We start from the raw sequence: 16,905 nt of genomic DNA, 5'->3' as shown, positions 1-16,905 counted from the left end.
TATTAATAGACCTCTCTGCACTGAATCATATCTGTTATTAACCTCTGTCTCTCTTCCACAGCATGTCTTTATCCCGTCTTCCTTTTCTCACCCCAACCAATCACAGCAGATGGCCCCGCCCCTCCCTGAGCATGGTTCTGCTGGAGGTTTCTTCCTGCTAAAAGGGAGTTTTTCCTTCCCACTGTCGCCAAAGTGCTTGCTCATAGGGGGTCATATGATTGTTGGGTTTTTCTCTGTATCTACTGTACAATATAAAGCGCCTTGAGGGACTTTTGTTGTGATTTGGCGCTATATAAATACATTTGAATTGAAGATTTTCAGAACAGTTGACCTCTGACCTTGAGATCATGGTCACTAAGATTCAAACATGTCTGACACTGTTGGTAGATACACCTATAGTAAGAATTTGAAAATCCGACATGGCTTCGTTCTCAAGTTATCACATTCACAAACTTGGGAGACGGCGTGGCCCACTCGGCAGGATGGTGACAAAACCCCATCAGCCTTTTAGGGCTGAGGTGAAAGAAGGGCTTTTTCTGGATCATGTTAGCTAGTGTTAGCGTACCTGCTAAGATAAGAATAGAACAAATAGAGCAGCATGCAGCCATGCTACTCAGTACCAGGAGCTATAAGAGCACCACAGATTTATAACTGACCTTGATGAATCTCTGGGCTTCTTCATAAACTTCACCAAGTGGCGTCACTGTTAGGAAAGCTTCTGTGTGATCTGAAAGGCAAACACAGTAAACGTTCAGAAAGCTACCACTGGCTACAGCAAGCATTTGTGGGGTTTCCTCAGTAATATGTGATTAACAGCTTCATCCAAGTATTGTGTGGGAAAAATGCCAATATGACAAACTGTAAATGAAACTCTTGTGAATGACACACGTTATCTCACAGAAAGACGTGCTGTTCTTGTTATTCACATCCTTCAGGATGACTTGAGCTAACACTTTTTAAATGTTAGCCTCAAAGCTGCCTCAGGCTGCAAGCACAAACTGACCTGTTCCAAACAAAACGACATTGAGTCTCAGGCTGCGATCCAGGCTTTTGAGAATCTGCAGGGCGATTCTGCGGGCCGAGCGCAGAGACTCTCCCTTCATGGACTCGGATGTGTCCAACAGCAGGATGACTTCATCTGCGTCTGAACTGGAGCTGACCTCAAAGTCTGGATAGAAAACCAACATGCAGGCCTAAAGGGACGAAAACGAGATGGCTGAACAAAAAAGCAGCATTTTTAGAGTGACAGGAGGAGAAGACAAAGAGAGCGACAGACAAACCTGGCTGTCCTTGTCAGGGTGTTTCTCCACCCACATCCTGGGCAGGTGGACGTCAGACAGCATGATGGACAGCTGGAATCCATCTGGACCCATGATCTGTCCTGGCAGCACGCTCACCACTGCCTTACAGTCGGTTTTCTACATGACCACAAACATTAAAAAGCAAAAAATTATTGGTTTGCATGCAATAAATCCATATTTGCAAACAGCAGTTTGGTTTAAACTTTGAGGTAAAACAATAATTAGTGGTATGGTCCACCCAGCCTTCCTTTGACTGGATAAACACAGACAACAGGTCAAACAGAAGTGATTTCCAACTAAAACAGAGTTACATTAAACAAATATTAACAATCGAAATCTTTAAATAGAATGAATGAAGGTGTTTTGGAAAGCTGTAAATAATGACTAAAAGGCAACAAGTATAATAATGATTGTAATTATTATTGTTATTACTAATAGCAGAATTCATTTTAACGACTTTTGATTCAATTCCAAATGCAGCCAGGTTGTCATTTGTTCATATGCTCGATCAGAGGGACGTAAATCCCAAAAGATTTGGATCATACGTAACTAATAATAATCTGTATGAACGGTTCCAGTCTGGTTTTCGCCGTCCCACAGCACTGAAACTGTGCTGATAAAAGTAACCAATGATCTTCTCGTGGCAGCTGACTCTGGTTTACTCTCCATTCTTATTCTTCTCGATCTGACTGCTGCTTTTGATACTATTTCTCACTCAGTTCTCCTCAGTAGGCTAGCCTCCATCGGTCTCTCCCATATCCCACTAGCCAGGTTTAAATCACTCAGTTTATTCGACTTAAATCCTTCACTTCTCAGCCCTTTCCTCTGGTCGCAGGCGTGCCCCAGGGATCTGTCCTGGGGCCTCTTCTTTTCATTATCTACCGTCTTCCACTTGGACACATTTTTTGTAAATAAAATATTCAGTTTCACTGCTTAAATGTAAAATAAAAAGCCAAATGACCTTCATCTTGATTTGGTGAGTGATACATTGCAGGCTGGAGATCTCATAGGGCATTTCAGCTGACAGGTCCAAGGTGAACTCTCTGAAAGACAAGGAACAGTGATTGAAAAACCCCAAACCAAAAACACGACACGATACACGAAATAATAAAGGTGTAAATACTGCAAAGCTATTGTTCAGTTCTTAACAGTTTGGAGTTGGAGATGAGCAGACGAGGTTCACGCTGACTGGTTAACAGTGATGCTTCATTTCGCTCACCTGACACTCGCAGCTTCATCAGTTACACACACCTTCTCCACAGTGACCTGTTGAGTGACGTTTAAAGTCATATTTCTCGTCAAAGCAAACTCTGATTCAATCATGAGCTGAACAGGATCTCTGTTACCTGTGTGGTCTGGTTGAGGGCTGCACTCTCCTGCCACGGAGCCACGCTGCCGGGCAGGGAGAAGAGAAGTGTGCCGTCCCTGACGATCAGCTCGGAGACAAAGGTCACTTTGATGAGGACAGTTGCACCAGGGGGCAGGTTACCCACACTGATGGTGAACACATCCTGCAGTGAGGATACAGACCATGTCACAACCAGTGGCGGCTAAAAGGGCCTACATAACACCAGGAGACACTAAACAGCTCTAAGCTTGGACCCGCATGATGACCGTGTGTGTGTGTGTGTGTGTGTGTGTGTGTGTGTGTGTGTGTGTGTGTGTGTGTGTGTTTAGACGTACAGGTGCATCCTGGTCCATGAGATAAGCTCCATGTCCTTTCTCAATAGCCTGTTTGTACTCCTTGCGAGCTTTTTCTTTCTCCTTCACCTGAGAAACAAACATCCACTGGTTTGCTCACGTTGTGTTGAACAGCACAGGCTTTATATACACGATAGACGTAGACCCTCAAACTGAGCAGCTTTACTATTCATCGTTCACCTTTTGAATCCAAATGTCACGAGCACAGGGCTATGACTGTGAAATGAGAGAACCCACGTGCTTATTGGTCAACAAATTGTGACTCACAAATCATTAGCCAATGAGCTCATGAGAACTTCAATGTCCAAAATAAACCTAAATGTTGCATTTGATAGATCAAACTAGCAAAAAAGCGAGTGAGCTGAAGGGTGATGTAGTCACAGCCTGAAGTCTGTTACAAACCCGGCTGCTCTAAGGCTCGTCGATGTTGGCAGAGCTTTGTGGAAAACACTAAAGAATGCTTTTCTACTCCCTCCAGCGTCACAGTACTGGGTATTATCAACAGACTGCTGGGCTTTGACAACAACAACAGGAACAATAAAAGATCCTGTTATGCTTTGGTCAGATTTTCATGAATATGTACAGATATATATGTTTATATAAATAGAGAGAGTTTGACAGGTGTTTATCATGTAATTCACAGAAACAGGAAAACTTTCAGACGGTGAACTAGTATTTCAATAACGCTCCGTTACCTGTCCCACGACATGCTTCCCGTTGATGAAAGCTTCAAACCCACACACTGCAGCTGAATCATCCAGAGGGAAAACATACTTTGCCTCAATGGGCACTGAGCTCAGATTTGTGTATTTCTGGAAGATGATGACCTAACAAGGACACAGACGATCACATCAAATGTCAAATCGTATGTCAGCAAGCTAACAATGAAAAACACTGAAAAGACTCGATGTGCCACCGTTACCTGCGAAAGCAGATCCATCAGTTTACACTTCACATGAACGGCCTGCAGAGGGAGCTGCTGACCAGCGCTGTCCAGCAGTCCGGCGGTCACCTCTTCCAAGGGGTTTTTACTGCTTTCAAACAGATCATCGCCTAAACTGAGCTCTACACACAGAAACATGAGACAAAACAGTGCAAAATGACGTGGTTAGCTTCATTTCTATTTTTCAGCTTCATAATTATAATTCGCACATAGCAGACCGTGCTGACAACGGATTTCCACTGATCTCATAGCTGTTCAGAGACTGTCAGTCCCGTCCTGGCCAATAAACACAGTCCTCTCACATAGACGAAGCCACCGGAGCAGGCTCTTGACACTTCTTTAGACTCAGCCTGCATGGCAACAAACCTGTAGCTGAGGGCCACAACCAACATCCTGGACGTACAAACAAACACTTTGAAGAGCTTGACAAAAAACTGTTGTTGTGTAGTTTCACCAACTCTACATGCAAAGGTTTTGTGTCTTTCTACGATAAACTAAAAAGTGCTTTGAGTAAAAAAGTCCATCTGTAAATTATAAGCTACATCTAATGAATGACGTCACTGTTTACCTTTAAAGACAGCTGTGGAGCAGTGCTTGCTCCACTATATGTTATATCTGGTGGTGTTACTGGTTAACCCCACTTGGATCAGTCTGGGCTTAATGTGAGTAGATGCAAGTATGGAATAAGTGTCATAATCCTGGGTGGCTTGCTTTTGGAGTTTTCAGACCTATGAACTTGATCTTGAGGTCAAGGTCACTGATGATTTTTAGCACTTGAGGTTCAAATTTCTACGTTGCTTCATTCTCAGCTTACTGGAATTATAAACTTGGCCGTCCAGGCTGCCAGACCAGCCGGGTGACGACGCTACCACGTGAGCCTTTTACAGCTGAGGGGTAAAAACGTATGAAAGCTCAAGTTCAACCACTAAGCTGAGTGCACTGTACTCTCACGTTCATCGCCATAAATAAGAGCCGATCAAAGGCGCAGGTGTCCAGTGCTCACCTTCAGTAGAACAAGGAAGACAGAGCTCAGGTGACATGTCCATGGCAGGAGTGAAGTCCTTTAGCTGGTCTCCTTGGATGCTGAACTGAACCACATACTTGAGTTTCACCTGATCAGGACTGTACACCACATACTCATCATCCTGGAGGACACAAGAGTGGATGTATGTTTGTGTGCGTTAGTGAAGTGAACCTTCATAGTGTCACAACAGTTAAATATTCAGCAAAGAACAATAATTCAGCTTATGGGCAGTAAGTGTTTTCTTCTGTGTTCATCTCTCCGTGTACATGTAAACACTCACACAGTCCTACTGTACCTCAAACTCAGAGGGAGTGTTTGGAGTGCGGCGGACTCCGCGCACGCTGTCGTATCCGTCGGGAGCCTGCTTCAGCAGGACGTCCGTCCTGTAGACCTGCCTGCAACGTCCCAACGCAACGTCACACACCAACAACAACCGGGAGCCATCCGTCACGCCGGGCTTGGAGTATTTCAGACTGGTGCTGTGGATGGAAACGTGACTGTGTTGCTGCCATCTTGGTTCAAAGACATCAAAACTCCAATAATAACAAGTGAAATCATTTAGCTTTTATTACTGCAGGTCAGTGTTTCCTTTACATTCAGAGGAAACTCTACAACCAGAGGACTGAAAACACCTCACAGTCCTTCTTAGGGAACCAAGGAGAAGAAGCTGAGGCGTGCCAGATTACACAAGATCACGTTAACATAAGTGCCAACAAGTCTCATGATCTTATTCAAATTGGAACGTTTTGGTTCAAAGCGTTGCCGATACGCACGGTAGTCGGGGGAGAGGTGCAACACTGAGTTCAGCCAGTGGTGTTGGCAATCAAAATCAATGGAATCATCAGATTTGTATCCAGGTTGTAACACAAAACGGGAACACGTCTCTCGTCCTTGAACTAGTTCTTCATACTTGCCTCATATGTCGTATTCCCACCAACGTTTGCACACTTTTCACTCAATGGCAAAATGTCAATGAATGAGGGGCGGCTCGAGACTTTTGCACAGCAGCGTATGTGTCAGACACACAAAGAAACTGGTCAAATTGAGATTTTCGACTAACCTCAGGGAATCACTAAAGTAGATCCCACCGCCCAGTTTGCCGACGTCGGTTCTTTCTATCCCGTGGTGCTCGACTCCCACACGGGGCAGCAGCAGGCCACTGAAGAGGAGGACACAAAGACAGCTGCTGTTTCACTACATTAAAGACACACAATTCATATGAAAGTAAAGATGTAGTTATGTTAATAAAGGAAGTCTGCTCAAATCGAGCTAAATGATTGGACGGCGTTTCCTAATACAGATGGACACAAATCGACCCGGCCGGTCAGTGTCCTTAGAGACAAATCACATTTTCCTCTAACTGGTTAAAAAGCGAGACATGTCTCACAACAGACAAACCTTTGGTGTGACCCAAAGTGTCACAGTCCTGGGTCGTGTGTTTTGATTTTGGTATAATTATTGAGCTTTGATTTCATCGTGGTTTATCATTACCAGTCTTTTAGTTTAAGGTTCTGCATTTCGAGCTCTAGTAGTTCTTTGTTCTGTAATTTTAGTCCTTAAGTTTTGTTTTTGTGTTTCCTGTTTTATTTTGATAGTCCCTGTCCTGTGTGCAGCGCGTTGGTTTTGCTTCTGTTGTCTCTTAGGTCTGATTTGTCCCAGCTGTGTCTCCCTCCCCCATTCCCCGATTGCTCCGGTGTTTATTCGAGCCCTGTGTTTTTGTTGCTGTGTCGTGTTGTATCCTCATGTGAGTTCTGTCTGCCTGTTAAGCCGTGTTATCTTCCCCAGTCTAGTTAGTTTTCTCTTCGTTTCCTGTCCAGCACATAAAGTTGAGTTTTGGCCCCTTGAGTCCTGCACTTGGGTCCTGCTGCACACACACCATGACAGCAAGCTGCTGTTGCTCTTCTTAGAATCCAAGCACACGGGATTCTGTCCCATTAAGTTTCCATTCATTATCCCCACACAGCATCACAGATCTGAACTCGCAGCAGAACACAGGCAGAGATGTCCTGGTAGCTTATCAGTTAGATTAGATGTAAATACCAAGCATAGAGTATTTATTGAAATACAATAAATACAGAAAATCTTTGTTTTTTCCTTCAGTCTTTGATCTGATTGGTCGACACATTAAACCAAACGTGTTCATGCAAATGGACTAAGACGTCCACACGGTTGTGTTTTATCCCCAAAAGTTGAATAAAATTAAATACTGACGGCCACAAGTCGCCCCCTCCCCAAAGACGCATCTATGGCATAAATGTTCCTCATTAACTTTCAGTTGACCTCTGACCTTCAGGTCAACGTCACTACTAAATGCAGCTGTGGTATCAAATTATCATGAAGTTTCCAGACAACTTTGACCTTGAGGTCAACGTCACTGAGATCCAGACTCGTCGAGATATTTGGTAGCTGCACCTAAAGTGTTTAAATTCCCCACAGCGCCGCGTTCTTGACTTGTTGTCCACTCCACCCGCCTGCCTGCCCACGGCGGGTGACTACAACACCCTGACGACATTCAGACTTTGTTTCAGTGTATATGAGAGTGTCAACCACAGCTCGATGCGACGAGCTTTACGGAAGAGTTTTGTCGATGTGGGTTTCAGCTTGAAGTCCGTTTTCTTACAGTAAATCAGGTATGAGACAAACGACAGGATCAGTTGTTCTCACCGAGACAGGATTCCCACAAAGTTGTTGGGACTGGAGGAATGGAGGAGTGGCTTAACATTCCCCAGCTCGCTCTTAAAGGTCTGAAGCTCCACCCCTCGGCCGACACGCACAATCTGCTGGATCTGCACCCTGCTGCGAAACACAGATTAAAGCGAGGGAACATCTGTGAAAGAGATCTTTGTGTCGCTGCATGCAGAAGACACACGCCAGAAAACTGAAGACAGATCATTGTGAACACGTTGGCTCGTTTACCTCTGCAACTACCGGCTTCTTACAGCAGGGATAATAATACATTTTATTTAAAAGCGCCTTTCAAAACACCCAAGGACGCTGTGCAGCAAATAAAACAGGCATAAAAACATGAAATATACACAATAATAAGAGCAGCAGACAGAAAGTTTAAGTTGGTGGATGAGTTATATGGAGTAGGCAATTTTAAACAGGTGGGTTTTGAGGTTGGACTTAAAAAGAGGGGATAAAGTGATGTTTCTGAGGTCGGGGGAACTCCAAAGTGAAGGGGCAGAGCGCCTACAAGCCCTGCCCCCCCCACAGAAACAAGACGAGAGGAAGGAACAGAAAGAGAAAGGGAAGAGGAGGATCTGAGGCACCGGGACGGGATGGCGATCTGAACCAAGTCAGAAAGGTGTGGAGCAGGAAGTCACCCCATGTTACATCAGAGGCCAGGAAAGCCCACTTTGATCTGATCTGGGTGGGACCAGAGCTGCTCTTAGAAGTAAATGTGTAAAATGACAGAAACCTATAATGTGTAGTACGAATGGCCACGAGGGAGATCTTCCTCAGGAGGAAAAGCTGTCTCTTCACATTTTCCAAAGCCATCCAAAATGCTGGATTGGAGTCTTTGGCCCCCAGTTCGACACCCCTGTGTTAGGACAACATCTATATTAAAGTGGCAGGGGTGTGGCCTGCTGCAGTGGAGGGGCGGTACAGAGGTGTGGCACAGAGGGCAGGTGTGAGTGCTCAACGTAGTGATCTTCTTCTTCTCTGCGTATATAAACTCTCTCGTTTGGCTCTCAGCGAAGGCGGTCGCACTTTTCTCCTCTCCCTTATCTTCCCTGCTTAGTTCTTATGTCCTTGTCTTGTCTCGTGCTTTTTCCACTTCCCTGGACACTCTCTCACAGTCTGTTTCTAAAACCTAAAGAGAATTATGGCTTTGATCAACTGGTCTCTGAATGCTATTGACACCCTTTTCTCAACGAGAAGTCTGAGCTCGGGAGAGCCCGAGTGCCCTGGAGGGACTTTCCCTGCCGGATACACGATGGACGGGTGGCAGACATGGAGGATCGTGTTCCTGGCGGGACTGTCGATCGAGGACGCTGAAGATATCTACCTATTCGGAACCATGGAAACAGGGTTCTTGCTGACCGGAGCTGGCTTGGCCCTGGCTTATCGGAGAATTAAGAAAGCGGAACCTGCTGTTCAAACCCCCCCAAGGCTGCCCGCTGGGACTGAAACGACGGGACGAGGCGCGACCTCTCAGAAAGGGCTCACTGAAGGCAGCACGGTTAAGAGCTTGGAGGCGCTAACGGCTGCAGTGAAGGCTCAGAATAACACCTCTGAGCGTATATTGGATTACATCAGGGAAGAATCCACTCGGAACAACACCTCTGGGCGGAAGCTGGATTACATCGCGGATCAGGTGGCTGCGGTCGTGAGGCCTCAGAATCTGCTCGGTGAGCAAAAGACTGAAAAGACCACAGAATTGAAGGTAAATAACATCATGGAGAAACTCGCAGCTATTAACGGGAGATGGAGAGACCAGTGTTGGTGTCGGAGTGTTAAAAACAGCTTGAAATTCTCATCAGTTGTTTGTAAAAGAAAAACCACCATCATAATGCAGCTACCCCTTCGGCGCCAGCTGTGGGCTCAAGGCTGGAGCCGAACAACTCCCTGATAACGACTGTGTTGAGTCTGTTCTTCCCATTCCCTAACCCCATTTCACTGCAGGGCAACCTGCACGTGGCGAATAAAGCTTTGATTGGTATATATAGTGACGGCGGTGATGGAGGAGGGTGTGTGGAATGGAGCAGCTATTCCTGAGTGACCACAAAACGTCAAAACAACATGAAATCCTGTGTGTGTGTTGGGTCCTTATCACAATATGTCACCATGAATTTGAATGTCGTGTCGCTGTTACTTAATCCTCGTTTGGAAAGTAGACATGAAACTACCTGTCCTGCAGGAGATCGGTCACAGCCTGAAACTCGGAGCTACTGGGGGGAACCGTCTCAACGCTGCACCTCAGAGCTCGATACTTCCCCACAGTGGAAGGGGCGGGGCTCCTCAGAGTCATCTCACTTGCATTCAGAACATCTCGGATTAACTAGAGGAAATCAAATCGTTGTTTTGTGTTAGTCTAAAGATACAGAGAGAACACAGAGGCTGAGCTGATCGATAGTGGGGGGATTTGTGATGTTGTCCAATCATCATCCTCCTCTGGCCCTTCAAACAGACTTTTAACCTTTGAAGTCATCGTGTATTTTTTTTCTTTAATGTTTTCTACAAATGTGTAATGATATTTGAGACACAGGACAGAGCCAGGAAGCTTTCAGCTTACACCAGTGCTGCGGCGCTAGCTTGGTTAGCATTTTACTATGTTAATATGTTTTAGTAGCAAAACCTGAAAAGCTGAAAAGTTCTTAAGAGGAACAGTGAACCGGAATAGCTGAAGCCCAAACGTCTCTGGATAAATGAAGAAATGCATGCTGGGATTGTTTTGGTCGTCTGTAGTGTATGTCGCAGTGCACAGGACGGTCAGGTTGACTCTGACGTTTATCCACCTGTTTGACATTTTCTAAACCAAATTTTTTATATTTCAGCATAAAAGCGATCAAAAAATTGTGAAACGTTTTTGTGAAAAAGCGCCATCTCCTGGTGGAGAGGATCGTAGTTCATAGTGCAACGTTCCTCCTTCAGAAACACTCCCAGCAGCTGGGAGAGGCCTTATGTGTACTTTACATCACGTGCACGCCTTTGTTTCCCTCCTTTCACATTGACCTTTAAGATTTTATGGAACCGTTTCAGAATCAGACATGCTGCCAAAGCGGTGGAACCCGTCGGTGCTCTCGGTGTTATTGCCAGTCGTATTGTGATAGTTTTGTTGGCTTTTCTGTCCTGGCTCAGTCACACTGCATCTCTGACAGAAATCGTTCTGCAGGATATTTTTCTCAGTACGTGTGACGTCAGTGGGCGTGTCTCAGAGCCGTGTGCGTATGAACGTGTGCGTGTTACCTGACAGAGGTCCAGTTTCTGAGAGATGAGCTTGGTGCTGGGAAATATGGAGGATTGTCTGTGTGGCAGCAGAGTGTAGACGTCCTCCAGGAGACTCATCAGCTCAGTGTGGTTTCCCTCTGTCAGCTTCTTCTGAGCCTGAAGCAACAAGCCTTCTGCCCTGCTCACCTGCGCACACACACACACACACACACACGGTCCTATCAGGTCAGGCTGATGGGAAAGCTGCAGTTTCTCTCAGTGGTCCCCGTCAGCAGCTCCACGTTTTACAAACAGAGAAACTCTTACATCATTCAGGCTGAGCTTGTCAACTGAAACTCTGAGGATGTTGTCGAGGCAGCCCAGCGCCTCAGTCCACAGCAGCTCCACAAATACACCCACGTCCTGTGATAAGCTTCCTGTGTTGAGCTTCTCTTCCAGGAGCAGCTGTCAATCAAACAGAGCATGTAACTGCTGAGCAGCACAGATGGAGGTCTCAGATGTCATACGAGCTGCTAAGAAACAGGATTTCCCACATGTTCTCTCGTCCAGCTCCAAATTTGGTCCAGAAACATGAATTCAGTCATTTTAGTTTAAACCAGATTTGGACACACGTCCAAAACGCTCGTGTTTTCCTTCTATATTACTTTTAGGAAACTTTAATCTGAGCACAAATATAAAATGTGACACGAACACATAAAGCAGAGCATCTGATGTGACTGTGACATTCTTAATAACTCTGTACTGAACTGTTATTATTCATGGTGTGAGACCCGATCCACCACAGCTTTGTAAACTGCTGCAATACAGTTTAACAGAGAGAAAGATAGCTGTAGTAAAGGTTGATGATTTAGGCCACAGTGGTTGGTGGGAGTGTACTTTGTAATACTGTGTCCTCTTAATATGTCAGAAATTATAACCAGTGTTTTGGTCAGTGTTTCCTCATTGGAAAAACTGATGACTCATTAAACCTCAGAAAGAAAGTGGGAAACATTTTGTATTGAAGAGAATTTCTTTAAACTTTAATTCTTCAAATAAAAAACGAGTGAAGTAAATAAAGGTGAGTCTAAAAGCTGAGAGCAAAGAGGAAAGATGTGATTGAAACTGGTTCTTTCATCAGTGAGTGTGTCAGACCTGCTGCAGGGGCGCAGAGCCCATCTCACGGGCAGAAGGAGGAAACCTGCTCTGCCTCCGGAGACCTGAAGCCTCCAGGCTGTCTCTCAGGGCCTGGAACACCTCCAGAGCTTCCTCTGAGGTGGACAAAAACACCAGCTTGTCCCTCACGGCCTTCTTCTGTGAAACACAAGTATGTGTGCAAAAAAAGACAAAAAAAATCAAAGGTCTATGCAGCCAGTGACATGTGATTGTGCTGACAGTGCACTGTGGGACATGTCTTCCTATTTCAGCGTCCTGTTTTGCAGACAGCCCTGCTTACTTGTCTCAGACCCGGCTGCACAGAGAAGAACAGCAACACTGCTGCTAGTGCAGCTCGGAGGACGTCTCAAAGCTGCTCTCCATCTGAAGGACCCAGACTACGATAGTCGTCCTGACCCTCCTGCTGAGGTTATCAGTCTGTCAGCTGTTTGAGGTCACACTGAATAAAAAGTCTGTTTTGTAAATATTTGGTATTTGAAACCATCTTTTATACTGTCTATGCACACAATCCTTCAGGTATGAGCAGTGACAGACGGGCTGCTATTGTACGGTGTGTGGGGTGAGCAGATTTTCCTGGAGAAACAGGAAGTCACCAGGAGTTGGTCGTAACCCTTCTAGGTTTGGCACAGGGCTCGTTTAAGCACTGCTGATGATTTCGAGCTCACCGAGCTCACCTGGGCGCACTGACAGAGTGTGCACATGAACCAAAGTATTTCACCAGCACTGCGTGACACTGACGCTAAATTTGTGACCGATTGGTGTTTTCTGTCAGGAGATTTCATCGCACTAATATTTGTTGGACCTGAAGACGAGCAGCTAAACGGCAGATTTATAGACGAAACACTACGCTCTCTGCGGGGATCCAGCTCAGCTCTCATTTCAAAAGACAAATGTACATTTATAGAGTTTCACATCAGGACACAGAAAACATGAACCAGAGTGGAATCGAGTCAGTCTCACACATGTATGCACACATATATACATATAAACACTTCTTACCTCACAGAGTATATCATCCTTCCAGTATCTGACCACACGGTACTGCCGCCCCTCCTCCCCTTTGAAGCTCTGCAGCTCCAGCACACACCAACTGTTGCTGTTTACCTACAGTGCATATGTTTAATACCAGTAAGAGTCATTACAGTAATTATTGCTGTGGGAATATCATTAGTGGTAAGCTACAAAAATGTTCTTTTACCTTTTCAAAGATTGAATACTTTGCCACTTGAAAGTCACTTTGGTCTGATGGAAGATCCGAATCAGTTTCTCTATAAATTCTGTCAAGATGAACATTTCAAACATCAGTTGTCTTCTGAGGCGCCATGACTGGAGAAAGCTTATCAGAGCAGTTATCTGCACTATTAACTATTAAACCAATCTAATAACTACAGCAGCTTAGAGAACAAACAGTTCAAGTTTTTAACCAGGCCAATCTTTCCAGATCTGAACCCAACGTGGGCGGGGCTGACAGAGAAAGCTGAGACTGTGACCATCTGTCTGTGCTGCAGTTCAATGCAGTACCAGCAGATGGAGACACCTTATTTCAAGCCAACATGACAATAATCACAGTCACAATCTTTGTATTACTGTAGGCTCTACCTTACAATATAAAGACACCACTGTTGTTGTCATGTGGTGTTGTATAAACATGTAATTACTTATTAGCAGCCCAGCTTTATCATTTCTGGCACAGAAGGACGCTGGGATGTACTTCGTGCCTTTATTAGTGATTCTTGACTTTAAATATATTGTCTCCTCCTGCTGGTAAAGCAACTTCTGCTTGTGTGTCCACTTCACACTCGGCAGAGGCAAAGTGTGAAACGCACACCGTGCACCTATTACATGCCTATTACACGCATATTACACGCATATTACATGCCTATTACACGCATATTACATGCCTATTACACGCATATTACACGCATATTACATGCCTATTACACGCATATTACACGCATATTACATGCCTATTACACGCCTATTACACGCTTTGCCGTGTAATCGCTCAAATGAACCCAGTTTGTGTGTAAATCAGAGCAGAATGAACTTGGCTGTTAACCATATACCACATCCAGGTTCTTGAACCAGAATCAGACACATATCTGATCCAAAATATTAGATCAGTGCATCCCTGGTACTTTGTCCTGTACCGTGACAGGTCAGAGGTGTCTTCATAACTCAGGGCGTCGACATTAACAGACAGATGGTCCTAATGTAACTCACTAATAGACAGATGGCGTCTCTCACCTGAACCTGTCCAGCACATTCCCACTCCTCTCAGGACTCTCTGCCCTCTCAGTCCCACTGACACACTCCACAGGTTGGGCCCGGCCTTTTGACCCTGCAGTATGGACACACACACACACACACAGTTTAATAATTAACTCCATATCATATCACGTTGTGCATAGATCTTTGCACACACCGAGTAGCAAACAGGTTCTTATCAATTTGCACAACAGTGCTGCATCAGCTTTAAACACAATGTGAATGTGTAACACTGCACACAGCTGCACACACCCATGTTCATCTGACCTAATAAAACTAGTTCAACCTGCTGGCTGAGTCTCCTGAACATTTTTAATGTGAATGTATTTCAATCAGTGTGGGGGGACGATGTTACTGAACAGTAAAGGAAATATCAGTCATTGTGCTGCATGTGGGTAGAATCAGCAGCTTGTCTGTGTCTGTAACACAAATTAATGGAAACAAATACAGAAATAAATGAAACTGTAAACATCTGCTTAGTGGTGCTTTCTATACAGACCTATCTGCTGAGGTGCGAGTGAAGCCAGTGGAGCCGCCTTGAAGGAGGAGCGATGAAGAGGACCTGATGAGGCAGAGGACGTGTCCAGCTTGTATTCATCTACCTGCAGGAGAACTCCTCTCTCCACACACCTGTACACATAATCCACCCCGACCACAGGTGTGTGGTATTTCTGAATGCTGCGCAGCCTGTTGGAGCTTAGGTTGGATACATCGGTTGTCACTACCAAAGAGCACTGTGGGAAATGTAGGAAGAAATGAGAGAGAAGTCTAAGATTTTTAAATGTATTTATTGGTTTTTGGTCTCTGAACATAAAGCTGCAGAATGCACACACTGTAGGTTTGTAGCTGAAAGCACAACACAATCCAAAAGAAGAGAACGTAGTTCTATTAGGTCAGACTTCAGCATCTGCAAACTGCACCACCGTCACTAACACAGAGGGACGTTCTTCTGCAGAATGAGCACTTTTGCTCACTTGTGTGCTTCTGTTGGTACCAGACAGTCCTGTGAGACTGCAGGCTCTATGGAAGTGCAGCCGATTCATAACCAACTATTAACTACATGTTTCTATAAATGTGGGAGAATTCTAGTTTTGAATGACTTCGATCATTCGTGGTGCAGCTCTGGCCTGGTTTCAAAATCTACGAATATGTTGTGAACATTATACTGAAATAGTCACGTGCTGCAGCTCGATATGGACGCAGCAGTTACCAAAGAAAAAAGCTCTTTTTAAGTAAAGTTTTTTAGTAAAGTTTCATTTGAGTATTCAGCCGTGAGGAGTCCCCTCTCCCCCTCCTCCCCCCGCGCTGACAGCTCTCTGACCTGTTTGTTGACCACAAACGAAAGGTTGCCTCCATGATCTGTGACTGCTGATTTCACTGTCTTCTTCTCCTTGAACGACAAACCTTTGAGTTCGAACAGCACCGAGCAGTTGTCGAACACCGCCATGTCTGGAAGCGAGGGAGACGAGTATCACACAGGGGCGCTGAGAAAAACCCTGCTGGCGCTTCCACCAACTCCTGTTAAAATGCGGAAGTAACTCGCAGCAAAAAGTATCCAATGAAACAGATTAGTTAGAGAACAGCCACGCGGGACTCGTGCTCGTTAGTAAACATATACGACGAATACAACAAAGCATCGACACGATCAGAAACAGCAAAGTAAAGGTACTGACGAAATACCCGAAGCACGCACTCGTCCAGTGACTAACTTAAAGCGAGCAGCAACATTTAACTTCCTGTCTGGTTCGGTTTTCAAAATAAAGGTCGTGACGTTAACAGAGGCGTTTCCGTCCTCGAACACGTCCACGACAAATCAGTGTCGAATCAGACTGAAACGTCACAGACAGTAGCGGTTTTAGATACGGGCGACACGGGCGGTTGCCCGGGGCGGCATCACGGCCAGCGCATACTGGGAATGTAACAGGCACCGATCGGTTTTCTATCGGCCATTTGCTGGGAGTAAGGGCGCCCTCCGCTTGCGAGGTGCGCCTGCTGCTTGCAGCACAGGGAGGAGAGGGCGGCGGGAGATTCACTGGTGGCTGGAGCAGCATCTAATAACCAACTCGCAAAATAAAACAAAATAAAAACAAAACAAAGAACACGAAAACACCAGACATCATGATACAGACTTATAATTTGCACCGATGTTTTTTCGAAATTCTGTACCCGAAAAGTGAGCGCGAGAGCCCTCGGTGCGCCTGCTCGCTGCTGAAGTCAAAGTAAACTTTATTGTCACCTCCGCTACATACAGTCCAGTATATAGAGACGAGACGACGAGGCTCCAGCTACAGCAGTGCAAGTAAACAAACAATAAATATAAGAGGAGTAAGAAAATAAATATACACTTTAGGACTCGGGGTCTGTGACACAGGACCCACCAGTGTTGGTCAAGTTACTTGAAAAAAGTAATCAGTAACTAATTACTGATTACTTCCCCCAAAAAGTAATCCCGTTACTTTACTGATTACTTATTTTCAAAAGTAATTAATTACTTAGTTACTTAGTTACTTTTTAAAAACACGATTTACAACCTGAATAGGTGATAAAGTGATAGATCTTTCAGCCCAATTCTACTTTTTCTGCATAATCCATCATACAAAATGTAATCAAATGAAAAAGTC

The 16,905-nt window shown here is 45.0% G+C and overlaps 1 protein-coding gene across 2 annotated transcripts in view; it reads right to left on the bottom strand.

The window, feature by feature from the left end:
- The window catches only part of parp4 (poly (ADP-ribose) polymerase family, member 4), a 37,334-nt gene extending 21,314 nt beyond the window's left edge, over positions 1-16,020 (bottom strand). The window contains exons 1-22 of one of the 2 annotated variants that reach the window (XM_084954947.1): positions 15,606-16,020; positions 14,784-15,018; positions 14,264-14,357; positions 13,215-13,293; positions 13,016-13,120; positions 11,996-12,154; positions 11,171-11,308; positions 10,883-11,050; positions 9,823-9,974; positions 7,634-7,765; positions 6,030-6,128; positions 5,265-5,448; positions 4,949-5,090; positions 3,925-4,067; positions 3,698-3,829; positions 2,985-3,071; positions 2,648-2,812; positions 2,521-2,567; positions 2,263-2,344; positions 1,281-1,418; positions 1,004-1,193; positions 657-727 (exon numbers count right to left, since the gene is read on the bottom strand). In XM_084954947.1, the coding sequence (XP_084811073.1) occupies positions 657-727; positions 1,004-1,193; positions 1,281-1,418; positions 2,263-2,344; positions 2,521-2,567; positions 2,648-2,812; positions 2,985-3,071; positions 3,698-3,829; positions 3,925-4,067; positions 4,949-5,090; positions 5,265-5,448; positions 6,030-6,128; positions 7,634-7,765; positions 9,823-9,974; positions 10,883-11,050; positions 11,171-11,308; positions 11,996-12,154; positions 13,016-13,120; positions 13,215-13,293; positions 14,264-14,357; positions 14,784-15,018; positions 15,606-15,731 (2,868 nt within the window). In that variant the 5' untranslated portion in view covers positions 15,732-16,020. The remainder of the gene's footprint in view (positions 1-656; positions 728-1,003; positions 1,194-1,280; positions 1,419-2,262; positions 2,345-2,520; positions 2,568-2,647; positions 2,813-2,984; positions 3,072-3,697; positions 3,830-3,924; positions 4,068-4,948; positions 5,091-5,264; positions 5,449-6,029; positions 6,129-7,633; positions 7,766-9,822; positions 9,975-10,882; positions 11,051-11,170; positions 11,309-11,995; positions 12,155-13,015; positions 13,121-13,214; positions 13,294-14,263; positions 14,358-14,783; positions 15,019-15,605) is intronic. The other variant, XM_084954948.1, reaches the window with a different exon arrangement.
- Positions 16,021-16,905: the final 885 nt, after the last annotated feature.

The sequence above is a fragment of the Perissodus microlepis genome, chromosome 16 (assembly GCF_051167445.1).
Source record: "Perissodus microlepis isolate ML-2025 ecotype Zambia chromosome 16, ASM5116744v1, whole genome shotgun sequence".
In the NCBI taxonomy this organism is placed as follows: domain Eukaryota; kingdom Metazoa; phylum Chordata; class Actinopteri; order Cichliformes; family Cichlidae; genus Perissodus; species Perissodus microlepis.
This window is presented reverse-complemented; position numbering and strand designations above follow the sequence as displayed.